Consider the following 18,528-nt stretch of genomic DNA (forward strand, 5'->3'; position numbering starts at 1 on the left):
ATATGATGTCGTAAGAACAGAAATACAAAGCTAGAATGTATCCATCAAAATCACAAAATAATAAGACTTACCAAATACACAACCATGCATGCAGCACAACTCTCTAGCAAGTTCCTGCATTCCAAACGCATCGAGAAAGATAAAACAATGGAATAAACGAGTGTGCACTTGACAGAAAGTGAATCTAAAATAGTATCTGCATGAGTAGCCTGATGGCGGTAGGGTCACTTTACTCACGCATCCGTTCTCGAATTTATCCATCAAATGATTGTACTTGCGTTCAAACTCATCCTGCACACAGTAAATAACATTAGCAGAGGCAAAACAATCAGCTCTTGCACAGCGACCTCTATAAATAATAAATTACAGACACCTGCTATGGAACGAAAATGGAAGGAAAGTTACGCAATGCCTACCCTGTAATACAAAACGGCAACTATTGGTTGGAGTTCTGATCAATTATAACACGAATTGAACGTCAGCTTTCATGTAAAACTAAACGTGTAAGTGATAAGAGTAGTCGTCGTGCGACAGGTATCATGTACATTACCACGCTTGTGGGCAAACCAATTGCAGCAGGCATGAGAGCGCTCAAACCCTATTCAAAGAAAAAGCCGCTGCGCGGATCAAATGTGCATGCAAGGCCAGTTCAATGTGCATGCAAGGCCATGAAGCTTAAAGACCTCTTCTACATTCGTAGCCCACACGTCCTGCAGATTCTCATCGTCTGCAGGAAGGATGGAAAGCAAATTGTTTTTCTATCTTTCACTTGTGTATATATATAAATGAAGACATCCTCTTTGTATAAACACATCAGATGCGCCGCTTCAGAGATTGAAGAACGTACCCCAGAGAGCTTCTTTATGGAAACAGATAGTGGACCTTGTCATCGTATAGGTCCACTGCAGTTTCTTCGTTACCTGCCGCTGCTCATGGTCTCCATTCTAAACCCTAATTAAATGGGGGGCGCACTCAGACGATCGAGTAATTTACATTCACAAGCAGATGCCGAAGCAGGGGGAGGCGGGCCGGCCCACGAACGATGACAATCCAGTCCATTTGCAGTTTCCAAGGTATTCCTTTCTTCCTTTCAGAACCTTCTTTCTTTCCCCTATTCTGTAATATGCTTTGCTTGTGTCGTTTGGTTATTTTGTGGTTGTTAAGATGGAAACTCAAAGTGAGACTCAAAGGTAAATGGGTAAAAAATGGTAAATGAGTTAAAAACGGATAAATATGTATGTAGTTATGGTTAAATGAGTACGGTTAACCCTTTATAAATGATTATGAGTATGAGTATAATAGTTTATGCAATTACCTAATCGGTAAACGATTATACGAGTAAAAACTTAAACGGTTATGAGTAAATAACCGCATTTACTCATCTACCATAACTGTTAGCCCATCTCTACGTATCAGTTGATAAAAAACTACCAAAATATAGGTGACACTAGAACTTGCACAAGCCTTTCTCATTGTTTCTGAATTTAATACAATCAAAATGAGATAAGGATGTGAGTAAATACAGTGTCGAGATCTCATATTGCCAGCCCATTTTCAATAGCTTTTTTGGACAAAAAATAATGTTAGTGGATTAACTTGAGATTCGTTTGAGAGTAATTACAAGTCTCAACGATGATTCTTGGTGACACTAGAATTACAGTGCGATAATAATTTTTTTGCTTATAAGTTAAATTTTTTATATAATAAAGTATTAACAAAAAGCATTTAAGGATTTCAAGTTTTGATCCGAAATTATGAATTATGCATTCTGTTTGTACCATACTTGACCAATCCCGAAACTACCGAGCACCGGCCAACGCTATACTGTCAAGGACCCAGAAGAGTTCCCCTCCGACCAAGAGGCCAATCACTACTCGACACGTGTCAAGATTAGAAGCCAATCAGAGCGCAGCACGTGTCGACATCAAGAACCAATCATAACATGACACATGTCAATGTGACAAAGCTACAAGTTTTTCTATAAATAGGGGTCATTCCCCCACAATATTGCCTAATGCCATTTGTGTTAAATCATTCACAAGAACTCACTAAATTGAGAGCTTGATCCCTTGTACTTGTGTAAGCCCTTCACTACTAATAAGAACTCCTCTACTCCGTGGACGTAGCCAATCTGGGTGAACCACGTACATCCTGTGTTTGCTTCTCTGTCTCTATTCATTTACGTACTTATCCTCACTAGTGACCGAAGCAACCAAGCGAAGGTCACAAAACCTGACACTTTCTGTTGTACCAAAGTCTTCGCTGATTTTGTGCATCAACATTTGGCGCCGTCTGTGGGAAACGACACTTATTCCTACTCTCTTCAGCTGTGTCAAGCTGGTTTCTATCATTCGTACACTTTCTTTTGATCAGGCATCCCTCTCCAGCATGGGAAGCGAAGGAAGCCACAGCACACAGAATGACACCCCCCTTGCACATAGTGCGAAACAACGAAAGAAGGAAGGAAAACGAGTTCTTCTTCAAGCTAAAGTCGATGAGTTGGAAGCTCAGAACAACAAGATAGCAATGAGGAATGAGGTCCTCCAGGAGCAATATGAGAAGCTCTTCGAGACACTTCACGAAGCTAGGCAAGCTCAGACACGCGAGCTTGTTGCCCCCGTGGAAGTTAACCATCAACTGGGTGCCCTCCAACATGGAGGGTCACATGCATTCGACATAGATATCCCTGATAGGGAACAAATTACCCCTCGATTTGATAATCAACATGAGGCTTCTCTTAACCCAGTTGCTTCGACCCGAACCATGAGAAGCGGAGGGAGACACCTCTTTGCTGAAGGGGCAGAAGGATCGAAAGCCGTCTTTCGCGATTGTCGGGATTTCCTGAAGCAACGTCGAGAGAATTCCATCCATATAAGCTCAAAGATCAATGACCCAAGGATTTCTGAGAGACTCGGTCCCCTGCCACGGCCCGAGCCGGCCACCAACTTGGGGAAGGTGCAACAAGTCCTAGAGAGACATGAGGGTACAGGGGACTCAGAGGTGTTCTGACAGACATAACCTGGAAGCCAGTACAGCGAGTCCAGGGAAAAATCACATGCCCTTGATCAAACCTTCCTAATTCCAAGAGGAGATGGAGATTTACGAAAGAAAGCTCCAGTGGCACATAACTCCGCTCAGGACCCCCTTGTCCTACAACTTCTTGAGGAAGTAAACAAGTTGAAGGCTGAACGTCAGGCTGAAATACCTGACTAGAACCAACCCAGGCCTGGCCCTCTTACAAGGAGGATCCTCAACACCCCCCTTCAAACAAAGACAAAGCAGAAGCTTGGCTTGCAACTTTATACTGGAAAAGAGGACCCGATTGAGCACCTTAACCTCTTTGAGTCCACCATGGCATACCGGATGCACACCGACGAAGAGCGATGTCTTCTCTTCCCCTCCACCCTCTCTGGCGAAGCTCTAAATTGGTATTGTCGTCTTACACCTGAGACGGTAGACTCATTTGAGGAATTGAGGAAACTATTTGTTTCCCAACACATTTTCCAAACCGATCGCTTGCACTCTGCAGATGACCTGTACACTATCCGCCAGAAGCCAGACGAGTCATTACGTATGTATGCTGGCCGCTTCAGCCATGAATACTCCCGGTGTGCCGAGGCAGACGACAAGACTGCCCTCAAAGCCTTCACGGCAGGCCTACGTGATTGTTTCTTTAAATACATGATCAATGCCAATACTTAGAAGACTTACTCTGAGGTGATGGCGCGGGCTTATAACCATGCCTCCGCCGAGGCAAAGACATATCAGGAGAAACCCCCTCACCCAACGCCATGGAGGAAGAACTAGCAATAGCTAAAGTTCGACGGTTGGGAAGATCATCCAATGTTTCTCTAGTACAGGACTCTAACAAAGACCCTGAAGACTCCGACATTGCAGACTCAGACTTAGAGCTAAAGCTAGAAGAGCCCTCATCACTAGAACTTCCAGGCTCTGACATTTACAATAAGAAGAAACAAATTCTATCACTACATGCATGATCAAAACATAAGGAAGTTCCTATATTACCCACAGGAAGATGGTGCAAAGCGATGCCGGAACCCTTCTCAATCAGAAAGCAATCTGTCTTCCACAGTCACTACAAAACAAGCAAATGAAGACCGTGTCAAGCGCCAAAAAAAAAAAAAAAAAAACAGCTTCATCCAAAAAGCTTCACCCGAAAAGCTTCACCTCCAAAACTTCACCCAAAAAGCTTCATCCAAAAAGTTTCACCCAAAAAGCTTCACCTAAAAAAGCTTCACCCAAAAAAAAAACTTCACCTCCAAAAAGCTTCACCCACAAAGCTTCACCTAAACAGCTTCATCCAAAAAGCTTCACCCGAAAAGCTTCACCTCCAAAACTTCACCCAAAAAGCTTCATCCAAAAAGTTTCACCCAAAAAGCTTCACCTAAAAAAGCTTCACCCAAAAAAAAACCTTCACCTCCAAAAAGCTTCACCCAAACAGCTTCACCTAAAAAAGCTTCACCCACAAAGCTTCACCTAAACAGCTTCATCCAAAAAGCTTCACCCGAAAAGCTTCACCTCCAAAACTTCACCCAAAAAGCTTCATCCAAAAAGTTTCACCCAAAAAGCTTCACCTAAAAAAGCTTCACCCAAAAAAAACTTCACCTCCAAAAAGCTTCACCCAAACAGCTTCACCTAAAAAAGCTTCACCCACAAAGCTTCACCTAAAAAGCTTCACCCACACAGCTTCACCCAAAAAAACTTCACCCGAAAAGCTTCACTTAAAAAAGCTTCACCTACAAAGCTTCACCTAAAAAAGCTTCACCTACAAAGCTTCAACACAAAACCTTGCTCCAAATAAACAAATTTTGTTCACAAAACCCAAGATTCCCTTGAACTTGTACAAAAACACTTGGGTAAACATAAACATTTTTTGTTTTACACCCACAAGGGCCCAAAATTTTCCTTCTTATTTATTCACTTATATATGTTCCCAAACATATTATAATAGATCCAACAACAAGCCAAAGTCCCAAGTTTCATAATGGACAAAAGTACAAGCAATTCATCAATAATGAAGGTGCTACAAAACTTGGAATCTGCCCCAAAATAGAAATCCAACCCAAGAGACTTTTTCTCTCTCTCCCTCTTCCGCCTCCTTTCATCTATCAAATTTCTGCAACCTCTGCTCTTCTCCAATGGAGCTGAATTTTGGACACCCTATAGTTTTTGAGCATATGAACAACTTTCAAGAAGGAACCATTTCTGTTTGAGCGACGGAAATTAAAGTGTTGAAGCTCCAAACATGACAGTCGGATTCTTGCAGATTTCGAAGCTGCTGTGATGTTTCGAAGATCTGGAAATATTTAACCATTAGTTCATTCTGAATTTTTGATATGTTATGAAAGAGACGATGAGGAACAACTTCAATGAAGAAAGCATGCTGATCTGAACAATAGAAAATGGAGTTTCGAAGCTCACAACAAATCTGACGGGTTGACAGAAAAATAATAACCAGTCATTCATCATACCTGAATTTCTTGAGTTATACAGCTCCGAGGGATCTCAAATTTGGATATGTTGTAGTTCACAAGCTGAGGAACAACTTCAATGAAGAAAGCATGCTGATCTGAGCAAGAGAAAATAGAGTTTAAAAGTTCACAACAAATCTGACGGGTTGACAGAAAAATCATAACCAGTCATTCATCATACCTGCATTTCTTGAGTTATACAGCTCCGAGGGATCTCAATTTTGGATATGTTGTAGTTCACAAGTTAAGGAACAACTTCGATGAAGAAAGTATGTTGATCTGAGCAAGAGAAAATGGAGTTTCGAAGCTCACAACAAGTCTGACAGGTTGACAGAAAAATGATGAACAGTCACTCATCATACCTGAATTTCTGGATTTGTACTGCTCCGATGGATCTCAAATTTGGATATGTTGTAGCTGACAAGGTGAGGAACAACTTCGATGAAGAAAGTATGTTGAGATGAACAAGAAAAAATGGAGTTTAGAAGCTCACAACAAGTCTGACGGGTTAACAGAAAATTGATGAACAGTTACTCATCATACCTGAATTTCTGGAGTTGTACTACTCTGATGGATCTCAAATTTGGAGATGTTGTAGTTCACAAGATAAGGAACAACTTTCATGAAGACGACTTTGCGATCTGAGCTATAGAGAATGGTGTTATCTTGCATCCACTCAGGCTGATTAGTGGAAACGAAAAGCAATTCCACCAAAGAAAAGATGAAAAAGAGAGAAAAGCTACTAATTGCACTTGATCTTGTCTAGTCAATAGCATGCAGCATCAAACACACAAAAGTTGGAAATATTTTTAGACAAGGCATATGCGAATGTGTGACATCGAAACAAGGATTCGTTACTTTGACAAATTAGTAACAAGCGAGACACCTCATTCGGCAACTCTCTTCGCCTGAAGACTTGAGGGACTCCCACCATATGCTACTGCACCTTAATACTCGGCAGTCTCACAACCACTCAGTGACTTGGATTTTTCAAGTCTCCAACCGAGAAGTTTTCCTCACTCGGGAAATTAAGGGAACACTACCTCAAACTACATGCTTCACTCACAAAGCTTCAACAATACAGGTTTCAACAAAAGCAAAAATTCAAAGAACTTTATGAAGAAGGCTTTGGTGTATTTAACACAATATATTGAAATGAAGCAAAGCTTATTTATTAATATGTTCGATAAGCCACAAATATGTACATATACATGAGTCAAAATAAACAAACAAAATGGAGCCTTCACAAAGGTTGCTTAGGGGAAGTCTCAGCAGTCGGTAGAGCCCCAGAAAGAGAAAGCACCGGAGGGTGGTTATCCGGAGCCTCAGTACTTGACAAAACCCCAGAAGGAGGAGGCATTGGAGGTTCATCATTTGAAGCTTCATTACCAGGTACAGCCCCAGAGGACGAAGGCAATAAATGCCTTTGGAACAAACCCACAAACCGCTGATGATCAAGTAAAACCTTACCATCAGATTCCTTCATCTGGTCAAGCTTCCTCTTCATGTTTGTAGCATAGTCATGGGCGAGCCGGTGCAACTGCTTATTCTCATGCTTGAGCCCTCTAATCTCCTGTTTGAGACTCATCACTTCAGCAGCCAATGATTCAACTTGGCGGGTTCTAGCAAATAGGCGTTGGGCCATATTAGACACAGAACCTGCACACTGAACACTAAGAGCCAGAGAGTCCTTAACAGCCAACTCATCAGACCGTTTGGAAAGTAGTCTGTTATCTTTGGGAGTGAGAAGGTTCCTGGCCACCACTGCAGCGGTCATATCATTCTTCATCACAGAATCCCCAACGGTAAGAGGACCAGTAGGGGATATGAAGGATGGGCGCCATATGTTGTCTGGAGAAGGCGTGGCTGTCTCTTCTCCAAGGTTCAGGTCAAAACGACGGTCGGAGGGTCCAGACATTTTCAAATGTGTTGAAGAAGGAAGAGGTCAGACAAATCAAGATCTTAGAAGTGCAAGAAATGAGCTTCTACTGGTAGAGATTCAGGTGTGCTGTGGAACTTAATGCCAGCCTCTATAAAAATCTGCACTCGACGGAGCTTCAGAAATCGAAGAGGCGTTTGCTTTCTCAAAAGCTGGGCTGCTCAGAGACCACGAGGGCCGATCTCAGAAATCGAAGAGGCGTTTGCTTTCTCAAAAGCTGGGCTGCTCAGAGACCACGAGGGCCGATCTCAGAAATCGAAGAAGCACCTGCTTTTTCAGCCTCGTCAGCACCTGTCACATGCACAATCAGCTTTGCGGAAATTACGGGCAATCTGTCGAAGATTTCTGGTGAAGTAAAAAGCACGTGAATCTTACTGTTCAATCACCGCTCTCCATATGCACCATCAACTCCTCGGGTACCACATATAACTTTGTCAAAGATCTCTGACAAAGTTTAGGCACGAGAATTTCGAAGTTCCAGCTACCCTACTATTACCCATAAGGGTAAAGGAACAGCACCACTGCTTGACAACTGGAAAGTCCCTATGTGTGTCGACCTCCGTGTTTTGCGGCAAGACAGGTTGGCAAGAACGTCCAACCTTTACTCACATTCGAGAAAAGACTCCCAACATAATTACTTTCTCAAAAACCGGAGTAGCACCGCTTTCCGAATCTCGAGAGTCAGATCCTCGACGGGATTGCTTGTTCAAAAACCGAAGAGGCACAACTCTCAGAACTTCGAGAGCCAGATTTCCTTAGATAAAGCTTGTCTGTAATCTTCACACGTAATATCAGCTTTCCAGATACCACATACCACTTTTTCAAAGTGCTCTGACAAAATTAAAACACGTGAAGCTGGCAACTCCCACTACATTGCTGTGACCAAGAAGGGTAAAGGAATAGCATTACTACTTGTTATTGGGAAATCCCTATATACATTGACCTCCCTCCTCAACGGACAGGCAAACCTGCAAAAATGCTCAACCCTTTCTCGCATTTGAAAAGGCACCCTCAACATAAACTCTCGAAATACTCAGCTTTATTTCCCCCCGATAATACCTCAGCAAATAAGCCACACCAAGAACAAGAGTATCTCATATCATCAGGGTCGAAAGCAAGAGTATCCCATATCATGCTTTCTCCCTATCTTTGTCTTTGTCCTTGTCCACACCTGCAGGACAAGGAGAAAGAGAGCAGTCAGTCGGAACCTGAAATCAAACCTCCAATTTGGAACTGACTGCCTGAAGCCTTTGCCTGGTTGCTTACTTAGCATTGCTCTCGAGTACTCATCCTCAACTGCTGTCAAGGTCACGAATTCCACCGGCAAATACCTCATGACAGTTGATCAGATATTGGCTCTTTACACTGAAGCTGCCAAGCGTGGATGAGTCACTATGAAGGAATGTTCTGAAGGACCATTTAAATGCAAAGGTTGCACACCACTTCTGCCATGCAAAAGATTGAAGCAGAAGGTTCAACGGTGAGCTGAAACAGATCACTACAGCACGACACCTTTCCATACCACATTCATTATTCCGTCAACAGCAAAAGTATCCCATATCATCAAGGTCGAACGTACTCTAGATTTGATGGACTTGTTTTGACCCTCAAATTTTTTAGTCGGCCTTATACTCTGAAGGGCACCAGAAAACCCTCCAGCACAGTTCAAGAATAAGCCTGTGGAAAGTTACTTCTTCAAAAGCAAAAGTATCTCATATCATCTCTTATCCATTTGCTTCTCCTTATCCTGGCAGTTGAATGAGAGACAAGGAGAAGGAGAACAATCAACCGGAAGCCGAAGTCAAACCTCTGATCCTGGGTTGCTTACTTGGAAGTTTGACTGCTTACCTTGTCTGTCACCTCTTTCGGCAGATCTCCTAGCTCGGCGACTTGGGGGACTCCTACTATAGGGTTTGTATCACACTTGACTAAGCCCGAAACTACAACTAAGCTTCAAGTGAAATTGATACATTACCTTGTGCGTCAACATCAGCTAAATACACCATTCCCGGATGGAGGAAAGGTACTTCCAGAGAAGGGCAGATGAAGATCAGACCACACTTCGGTACTTAGAATTTCGTGATTACTCAAGGGATTGGATCTTGCAAGTCCCCAACCGAGGAGTTTCCCTCACTCGGGAACTTAAGGGAGCACTGTTTGTACCATACTTGACCAATCCCGAAACTACCGAGCACCGGCCAACGCTATACTGTCAAGGACCCAGAAGAGTTCCCCTCCGACCAAGAGGCCAATCACTACTCGACACGTGTCAAGATTAGAAGCCAATCAGAGCGCAGCACGTGTCGACATCAAGAACCAATCATAACATGACACATGTCAATGTGACAAAGCTACAAGTTTTTCTATAAATAGGGGTCATTCCCCCACAATATTGCCTAATGCCATTTGTGTTAAATCATTCACAAGAACTCACTAAATTGAGAGCTTGATCCCTTGTACTTGTGTAAGCCCTTCACTACTAATAAGAACTCCTCTACTCCGTGGACGTAGCCAATCTGGGTGAACCACGTACATCCTGTGTTTGCTTCTCTGTCTCTATTCATTTACGTACTTATCCTCACTAGTGACCGAAGCAACCAAGCGAAGGTCACAAAACCTGACACTTTCTGTTGTACCAAAGTCTTCGCTGATTTTGTGCATCAACACATTCTATTTTTTAGTCTTAGATGTATTTATAAATTAAAAAACTTATAAAATATATGAACTTACGAATTATGTTCTGAATTTTCGAGATAACTTGAATTCCAAAAATTTTGAGTATCAGGTTTGATTCTAAAATTTTGAAATCAAAATTTTAAAAACTTTTCCTTTCAAAAATCACCCATAATTTTAAATATGTTAGGTTTTAATATATATGTGTGTGTGTATATATATATATATAATTTTTTTTTTAACTAACGATATTATTTATACTAATGAGGAGGGAAATGTGTAGCAAATGGACTATCAATAATGTGGTTTAAATTCGACTTTGACGAGAATTGAACCTAACATTTCACCTACAAGTGGAGAAAAATATCATTAGATTGTAATATTAAGTGACGGTTTTAATATATTTATAGGTCAAGTAATTTAATTTGAAATATGTTAATTTCATTTCCTTTATTTGGGAAATAGATTATTTTCTAATTCCCTCTATTAATTATTATATAAACAAACAGGTTGTTTTCGAAAAAAAAAACAAAAAAACAAAAAAAAAAAACCCTAAATCCTATGGATTTGAGGGCCAAACTTCAAATCTCTCAAACACTTCAATCAGAACAGTCCCCTCCGAGCATCGCCATCTCACCGTTGATCACAAAAAGGCTATCCCAGAAATCCAACGGCCACGCATCTTCGTCCTTCAACATCTCCACCCAAATTTCAAGTTTCCCCTCTGTTCTTTCTACTGTACATCGTTCCCAATCAGCAAAAGGTAACCAGAATCAGATGTTCCTGTCTCGGATTCCGCTATTCCGGTCCTGAATTATCTTCTCCTCGAACGGTAATTTCAACGATCCAAAATTCTCAGTATTTTATTCCATTTTTTGTTGAAATTTGAGTAAAAATTATGGAAAACGAGCTCAATTACTTACTTCAGCTAAGAAAATCACGCGCACACATACATGCAAGTATATTAGCACAATTCTGTGAAGATTTCTGATATTTTTCCTAAATTTTCCTGCATTTTCTAGGCAATTAAACACATGAATGCTACCATCAGCTAACTACACCAACGTTAAGGTGATTTTCCTGCATTTTATGATGCGTAGATAGTATAGAGGTGCAAGTACGTAGTCGAATTCCATAGGGACGGTGATTTAAGTCGAAAACTAACCACTTAACCAACGAGTGAAATTGAAAATATTACCAAACAAGAAAGTTAAGGGAAAATTTGGTTGTGAAAAGTAACACTCAAAAATGTAGTTACTGGAAATTAAAGAAAATAATTAGACAAGTAATAATTAAATTTAAAGAACAAACAATGACGTTAAAGGCTAAGGCATACATTTTCACCGATAACAATCCTATTATGATTCTTAGCCTTCAAGTTTCCATTTAACAATTCCTATGATGATGGTTAAGTTTCTCAACTCTATAATCTAAACATGGTGTATGCGTCAAATTATATACTTCTAATAAGCAACCGAGCATGGTGTATGCCTAGATTAAACAACTTGAAACTCCTTAAGTACGATGGAAACTTTTAGACAACCACACAAAACCCGGAACATGGTGCATGTTTCTAGTAAGTTGTAATCTCAATTTCATAATCATGACAAGAATATAACACGGGTATATGGTTCTAGCACTCATTAAAACGATCTTAATTCATCGTAGGGATATCAGATTGACAGGATTCCAGCGCAATTGAAAAGAAGACCTACTTAGCTTTCCGGCTATATGTGGTATGCAATCTGGTTCCTTTGGATGAATAAATGGCATCCCACTGAAGTCGCTGGACAGAAACTCCCACATTCCAGATTTTCCAAATTTTGTTTCACCTCCGGGTTTTAGGCCTCACTTTGATATCTCGGGATCTTCCTTTGAATGTTCACGGACTGTCTTTCTACTTGGCTCAAAATTCTTTTCTTTGCATTTAGTCCCACAAAATAAGAAAACCACAAATAAACTGCTACTAAAGGATGAAACTATAGATAATCCAAGTGATAAGGTGATAAAAACATGTATAAATATGAGCCTATCAGGACACTAATTCATTTGATTTTTGAATTGATAGACTTTCCGGCATTTTTCGCGACGTGAAGGCGAAAAACAGTAAATTTAGACAAGCTTGTAGAAACAAGTGGTGGTGGTAATTTAGGAGTGAAGAATGGATGACATCAGTGGCAGCAATGCGTCGATGCATATGAGCGATGAAGTGCATTTGCAATACATGCAAGAACATGAGCATCCTCAGGGGTTGCATCAGATGAGCAATGGGAATGGGGTGGCTGATGATCATGATGATGGAAGTGGTGCTGGTACTGGTGGTGCTGAGCTTTCTGAAGTTAATGTACAGTCTGAACCTGTGAATCTCTCTGATACGAATAGTGGGATGGTGGACCATAGCGGCAATAATGGAGACCAGCTCACATTGTCATTTCAGGGTCAGGTTTTTGTGTTCGACTCTGTGTCACCCGAGAAGGTGATTTGATTGATTCTCTCGAAGTTTTATGCTCAATTTGTTATTGTTTTCTCTACATTATAGTGTGTGTTTGAAGCATTGATTAGTAACGGTTATGCATAAATGAATAAGTTCAAGTTATTTGGTTTGATGCACATTTCTGATCTCTTTTGATTGTATAATAGTGTGCGCACATGAATACGAGGTATTAAATGACTTGCTGAAATATTTGATTTAGCATGGGTGCACAGATTGTAAGATGGGAGCCTATTGGCGGACATGGCCATACATAATAAATAAAGTCTTACTAGTTCTCTATGTAAAACCAGATTGTTCACTGAATGGACACTTATGAAGTATGGTATCATAAACTTAAATGGACTTATGTTGATACACAAGTTCAGCCAGCTATCTACTTTTAGGAGTGCCATGTTTTTAACTTTCTGGTACATGTTTCAGGATTTTGCATATGGGAATCTGCAATCTTTTGAATATTCCTTTGGTAACTTGAAATATATTATTTGTTTCGTTGCGGCTAAGAAAAAGCGTTTGAGTTGTTTTGAGCTACCTTCCTCAGGTTCAAGCTGTGTTGCTGCTATTGGGGGGCCGTGAAGTACCTCCGGGCATGGCTGCCGTTCCACTAACCACCCAGCATGATAATAGGGTATTTGTACTTATGTAAAGTGGTTTCTTGAAAGCCGTTTGTTCTTGAAAGCCATTTGTGTTTTAGTATCTTGCTAATAACAAATTCAACCAGGCCCTTACTAGTATTCCACAACGGTTGAGTGTCCCTCAAAGACTAGCTTCACTTATTAGATTTCGTGAAAAACGAAAAGAAAGAAATTTCGACAAGAAGATTCGTTATACTGTTCGCAAAGAGGTAGCACTTAGGTAGGGCATTTGTGTTTTAATATTCATTGAATTATGCAGAAAACTATCTCAAATTTTGCAGAATTCTTGTTCTTTGCTGTACTTTATGGCTTCAATCTAATATCATTGGTGGAAAACTGTTAAATGGTTCCAATTATGTATAGATTCAAATGGTTAAGCGGTTTGCAAACCAATAGCTATTGCATACTAAATGGCCTAAATACTACTAGAGATGCTAGGGTGTTGATTATGAACAGCAATTCCACGGACTTAATGTCACTTAAATTTAGGCAACAATATGTAACAACTAATAAGGCAGTTCCTCAATGTTAGTTTGTAAATTTGTGAATTTAAGCAGTACATGTGGCATCTAATGATGTATATTACATGTGTAAATTGAAAGTGTTAAAGTTAAGTAGTTTCTTTATTGTACTTTTTCCCTTCTTTCGTTGCCATGTTTTCACTCTGTTTGTTGTTTACTCATTTCTGAATAGTTGTCATTAATGAATGAATTACGATGCTACGAAAAATTTTGGTGCTCTTAATGATTACTATTGTTATGACTGTTGTAGGATGCAACGAAAGAAAGGTCAATTTACATCTTCTAAGCCCAACAGTGATGATTCTGCATCAGCTATCACAAGTTGGGGCTCAAACGAGAACTGGGGTCAGGATGGTAATGGATCCATTCCCCAAGAGGCTGTGTAAGGCAACATGTTTTACTCTAATTTCTAACGTCTGCAATGTTAGATTTAAACTGGGAAAGGATATAGATGTAACATATTGAGCTCGCGGAAACCTGCTGAAGTGCACTTATTATGATATGCTAGCAGGCCCAAATAGTCTTGAAGAGCTCTTAGGTGCATATGCATAACCAGTGAGCATGCAGTGAAAAGTACATACTGTTGTTGTTTTCATTGTTATAAGCTCTACTGGCTAAAGAGCATTTACGCCACCATCTGAGGCCCCGAGTTTGAATTTCCCCTCCCCAAATAATGTTTCATGAAAAACTACATAGCATTTGGATCGTTGTTGTTAAAAAACACATTAAAAACTATTTGAACTCATTTTTTGTACCGCGGATTTATTGCCAGCTGTCGACACTGTGGCACCAATGAGAAGTGTACACCAATGATGCGACGTGGACCCGATGGACCAAGAACCCTTTGCAATGCATGTGGACTAATGTGGGCAAACAAGGTAACTACCAGGGACTTGTTTATTCGCCATATGTTGATGTTGGTTTATGCATTTATTTAATAATGGTGCTTGGTAGCATATTGCATATTATACAGTCCTCATGGTAATTGAGAAGATACTAAGATTCAGTTCCATACGCCCAATATGCAATTGCATTTACGGACAACACAGAGTTTTCGTTTGTATTACTTTCTTAGTGGGAGGGGAGGGAGGTTTTTTGGGGTGTATAGGCTCATGATGGGGATGATTTCTGGAATGGATAAGCTGGGTTTCTTTGGATTATATAGTCCTGGGTGGTGTGTGCTTTATTTTTAACAAGTTGAGTTTTGGTTTTGAACAATTGAATGAGTAGAATGAATGACTAGGAGTATGAAGGATTTTGATAGGTTTAGGGAAACAAAAGCTAAGAAACTGCAAACTGCTCAGTTAACTTGATCTAATTTAGGGATAGATTGATGTGTGCTCTAAAATGGATAGATTTCATTTCTCACCAAATTGGGGAGGAGGAAACTAGAATGTTAGAGATTTAGAGAAGAAGCCAGTTTACAGTTTTGTCAAACCGCTGTTCTATTATGTGGTTAGTAATCATTTTAGGTGTAGTCTCTACCCTTTACAATTTAGAATACGTGGTCTCATCATTTAGGTCCTTAAACAATAATTTTAAAGCAGGAGTGGAAGGGGTAAACAAGAAGTTAAAACTGTGGAACATAGAAATTTTGGGTGATGTCAATATGGAATCGTATTGAGGAAGGAAAGAAATGAGTTATGAAATTGTTTCAAGGAGGTGGTTTTGAAGGAAGAAATTTATTTGGGGGTTTAATGTTTAGTTAGTCCTTCCGGTGTTTCCGGATGTATTTTGTTATGAAAAATGTAATGTATCTAGGGACGTTAACTATTCTGTCAACATTTATACGGAGGCCTTTGTTACGTTTAGCATTTTTTAACATTTACAAGGAAATATTATCTATTAATTGCACTTAAACTTCAACTGCTGTATTTAATTGTTCTCGTCGTTGCCTCTATGAACTATAGGGAACTCTAAGGGACCTCTCCAAGGCAGCACCCCAAGCAGTACAAAACCCTTCCACGAGTAGGAATGAAGACTCCAAACCTGATTTATAAAACGTATGCTTTGTTCCTATGAAGATTTTGAGATGTACATAATGGTATTCGATTCCACCATTCTTGACTTTTTTTCCTTCTCTTCTGCCTTTGCTTGTTTTACAGAATTGAAATTTGGAGGCCAACGGGGTCCTTAGAATCCCGGGAAGGTAAAGGGCCGTGAGAGTCCCTAAAAAAGCGGAGCCTTGCGTTCGAAGTAAGTATGGAAGTTCTCATTTAATCTTCCTTTAGATGTGTTGAGTCTGTCTCGCGGCACTGCACGATGTGCCCATAGGATTTTCCTGAACCTAAATTAAACTATACGTTTTGACATCGGTTTCCATCTTCTTGCCCTTGATGACATTGCTTGAACGAAGTAATTGTCTGTAAAACTGAACTTTGAACTTTTTATCTGATGATCAAACAGCTGTTTTAGTTAAATAAATTGATTTCTTGACAACACACACAGACACACCCACGAGCTTATAGTTACTTCATATATTTATCATTCCTTGGAGAATTATTGTAGTACGGTCACATGGTATTATCAATTAACTCATGTTTATGACACGTGAATTTATCGATACAAGGCTTTAGGTCCATGAGTTCGTGGCATTTCAATTTTGTCGTTCGTTCATATCATAATATGTAAATTAATTAGTAACACTGCCTGGTAGTAGATTAGTAACACCCTTTTGAGAGTAATTGCACCTTGGATTGCCGTATACTTACATTCTTTGTAATTTTGAATATTTTGGAAATTCCTTTACTTAGAGAAATTTATTCAAACACTCGGAACACATTGCTTCATGTGTAATTATATATATTATCTTCACTTATATTATGACACATGGTATATTTACTCAGTGTTCTGAATACTTATAAAAATCTCTCATTTACTTGGTGTGTTAGTTGTTACACTTGTTAGACCATCTTCAACATTTGGATTAAAACCTAAAATTTTTAACTCAGAAAATTTAGGGCTTGTTTGGTATTCTATTTGAAATTTTTTATAATTTCTCAAAACATTTCTTAAGAATTTTTCTTGAAAACAATTTTCTTTAAAACTCAAAAACTTGTTTGGTATGCGATTTAAAAATTTTAAATTTTACAACTTAAACTGGACAAAGAGATCCAAAAAGAGGGGGTCGAGAAAGAAAGATGAGAGAGGAGAAAAGAAAGTAAGAGATGATCGGAGGAAAAAGAAAGAAGTGAGAGGATTAGAGGATATAGAGAGGAAGAGGAGTGAGAGAAAAAACCGAGAGAATGAAGAGAACGGATTGGAGGAGAGACGAAAAAGGTAAAAAAAAAAAAGAGAAGGGGGAGAGAGAGAGGAAAAGAGAGATAGATTTGAAGTGAGAGGAAAGCAGAGAGAAAATAAATGAGTGAGTTCAAGTTTAAAAACTTTAAAAACTCACTTTTTGTGTTTTTAGAAAATCGACTACATTTTTTAGTTAGTCTTGAATTCAGTTTTTGAAAATAGTCTTACCAAATAAGTTTTTAAAGCCTAAAACTTGAAAATTGTTTTTGAGTTTAAAAAGTTGGATTCAAGTAGAGTACCAACATGCTCTTAGGTTTTAACTCATAAATAGTTTTTCTCCTCCAATCCTTATGCGTTAAATTTTTAACCTGAAATTATTAAAGAATGATTTTAGAATAATTTTTTATAAGTAATTTAAAAAAAATTATGTAGACTATCCAAATTTAATTCTATGAACATTATAGCCTAAAAATATTTAGATTTCGGTAATTATTGAAAAATTATTAAACCAATCCTATGAAATTCATGGAATATTATGAAAGAATATGAACACATGAAATATTTTTATTTTTTCATAATTATTTTAGCCGTTGTTAAATTTGAACTTAGGGTTAGAGCAAGTTAGGGTAGGTATAGAACTTAAAATCTAAGTTTTACTTTAAAGGTTGGAGTAAGTATAAGGTAAAAGTTTTAAAAAGGACTATTTGGACAAATGGGTCAGAAAAGGTTTTCAGTTCTAGGTCCCTTATTTGCAGGGATTTTCCTTGCCAACAGGTTCCTCTCCGATCCTCACCAAGAGAATCATGAAGATTCGTAAATCGTGTCCGTTCATCATATATTGTGCAGTCAGTCTTTGTCAGGTACTGTTTGTATTTAATTTTAAATGAAAATATTGAAAATGATTTTTGACTACACGATGTACGATGAACGAATATGATTCACGGATCCCTGAGATCCTCACAGCGAGGATCCGGATTCTTTTCCTTGTACTCGAATTCTCGTCATATTGGTTATGTGTCTCATTCTCATTGGTGGGGAACTATTTGGCCAAAGATTGACAATAATTTTTGTTAAAAAAATTGTACTACTGTTTTTTTAATAAAGATGAAACTCACATGTGTTTGCCGATCCATCTCTATTAAATAAATAATACAAATAATGATACAAATAGAGAATAAGTATAACATTACTCTGGTTTGTTTGAGATATACTTTCTACTCCATAAAATTATCGAGGAATTCTTGCACAACAAAATAGTTTGTCACCGATTTCTGAATCTTCGTGTTTATGGTGTCACGTTTCGAACGTCCAGGATATGAGACATCGATACTAATTTGATAATGTCGCATTGTCTCACTTTGTCCGTTTACATTTGCATTAAAGATAATCTATTAGTTTAACGTTGCGGCACATAGTTTATTAATTTATATTAAATATGTCAAGAGAACCCGTTTAATTTGCTTACATGGCATGTGCTTTATTCATTTATTTTTTCATCTACATAAAGAAATTAACGATCACTTTCTCAAATTATAAA

The 18,528-nt window shown here is 39.0% G+C and overlaps 1 protein-coding gene and 2 long non-coding RNA genes across 9 annotated transcripts; 1 reads left to right on the plus strand and 2 right to left on the minus strand.

The window, feature by feature from the left end:
- Window positions 1-87: 87 nt before the first annotated feature.
- On the minus strand, window positions 88-1,106 carry LOC139188177 (uncharacterized). The gene is made up of 3 exons (XR_011571442.1): window positions 551-1,106; window positions 417-451; window positions 88-291 (listed from the first exon to the last, which is right to left on the minus strand). It is a non-coding gene; the product is annotated as an uncharacterized lncRNA (long non-coding RNA).
- Window positions 1,107-4,912: 3,806 nt separating this feature from the next.
- Window positions 4,913-6,261, minus strand: LOC139188251 (uncharacterized). Of its 2 annotated transcripts, XR_011571566.1 has the most exons (5): window positions 6,036-6,261; window positions 5,855-5,928; window positions 5,674-5,771; window positions 5,493-5,590; window positions 4,913-5,317 (listed from the first exon to the last, which is right to left on the minus strand). It is a non-coding gene; the product is annotated as an uncharacterized lncRNA (long non-coding RNA). The 2 variants fall into 2 exon arrangements; XR_011571565.1 differs by lacking the exon at window positions 6,036-6,261 and having other exon boundaries at window positions 5,855-6,024.
- Window positions 6,262-10,613: 4,352 nt separating this feature from the next.
- Window positions 10,614-16,175, plus strand: LOC114826981 (GATA transcription factor 28-like). 6 transcript variants are annotated; one of them, XM_029108200.2, is made up of 10 exons: window positions 10,731-10,936; window positions 11,127-11,175; window positions 11,773-11,840; window positions 12,173-12,580; window positions 13,137-13,223; window positions 13,317-13,450; window positions 14,002-14,133; window positions 14,524-14,629; window positions 15,662-15,754; window positions 15,857-16,175. In XM_029108200.2, the coding sequence occupies exons 4-9, from the start codon at window positions 12,266-12,268 to the stop codon at window positions 15,749-15,751; spliced, it is 864 nt and encodes a 287-aa protein (XP_028964033.2). In that variant the 5' UTR covers window positions 10,731-10,936; window positions 11,127-11,175; window positions 11,773-11,840; window positions 12,173-12,265; the 3' UTR covers window positions 15,752-15,754; window positions 15,857-16,175. The 6 variants fall into 6 exon arrangements, with proteins under 6 accessions (XP_028964031.2, XP_028964033.2, XP_070661463.1 ...); XM_070805362.1 differs by having other exon boundaries at window positions 11,782-11,840; XM_070805361.1 differs by lacking the exon at window positions 11,773-11,840.
- The last annotated feature ends 2,353 nt before the right edge of the window (window positions 16,176-18,528 follow it).

Source organism: Malus domestica, chromosome 09 (assembly GCF_042453785.1).
Source record: "Malus domestica chromosome 09, GDT2T_hap1".
Taxonomy (NCBI): Eukaryota; Viridiplantae; Streptophyta; class Magnoliopsida; order Rosales; family Rosaceae; genus Malus; species Malus domestica.

Coding starts and splice junctions, on each gene's coding strand:
- LOC114826981 (XM_029108198.2), top strand. CDS start 12,266: ATGGATGACATCAGTGGCAGCAATGCGTCGATGCATATGAGCGATGAA. Junction 13,224..13,316: donor CCACCCAGCATGATAATAGG/GTATTTGTACTT, acceptor AAATTCAACCAG/GCCCTTACTAGTATTCCACA. Junction 13,451..14,001: donor CGCAAAGAGGTAGCACTTAG/GTAGGGCATTTG, acceptor TGACTGTTGTAG/GATGCAACGAAAGAAAGGTC.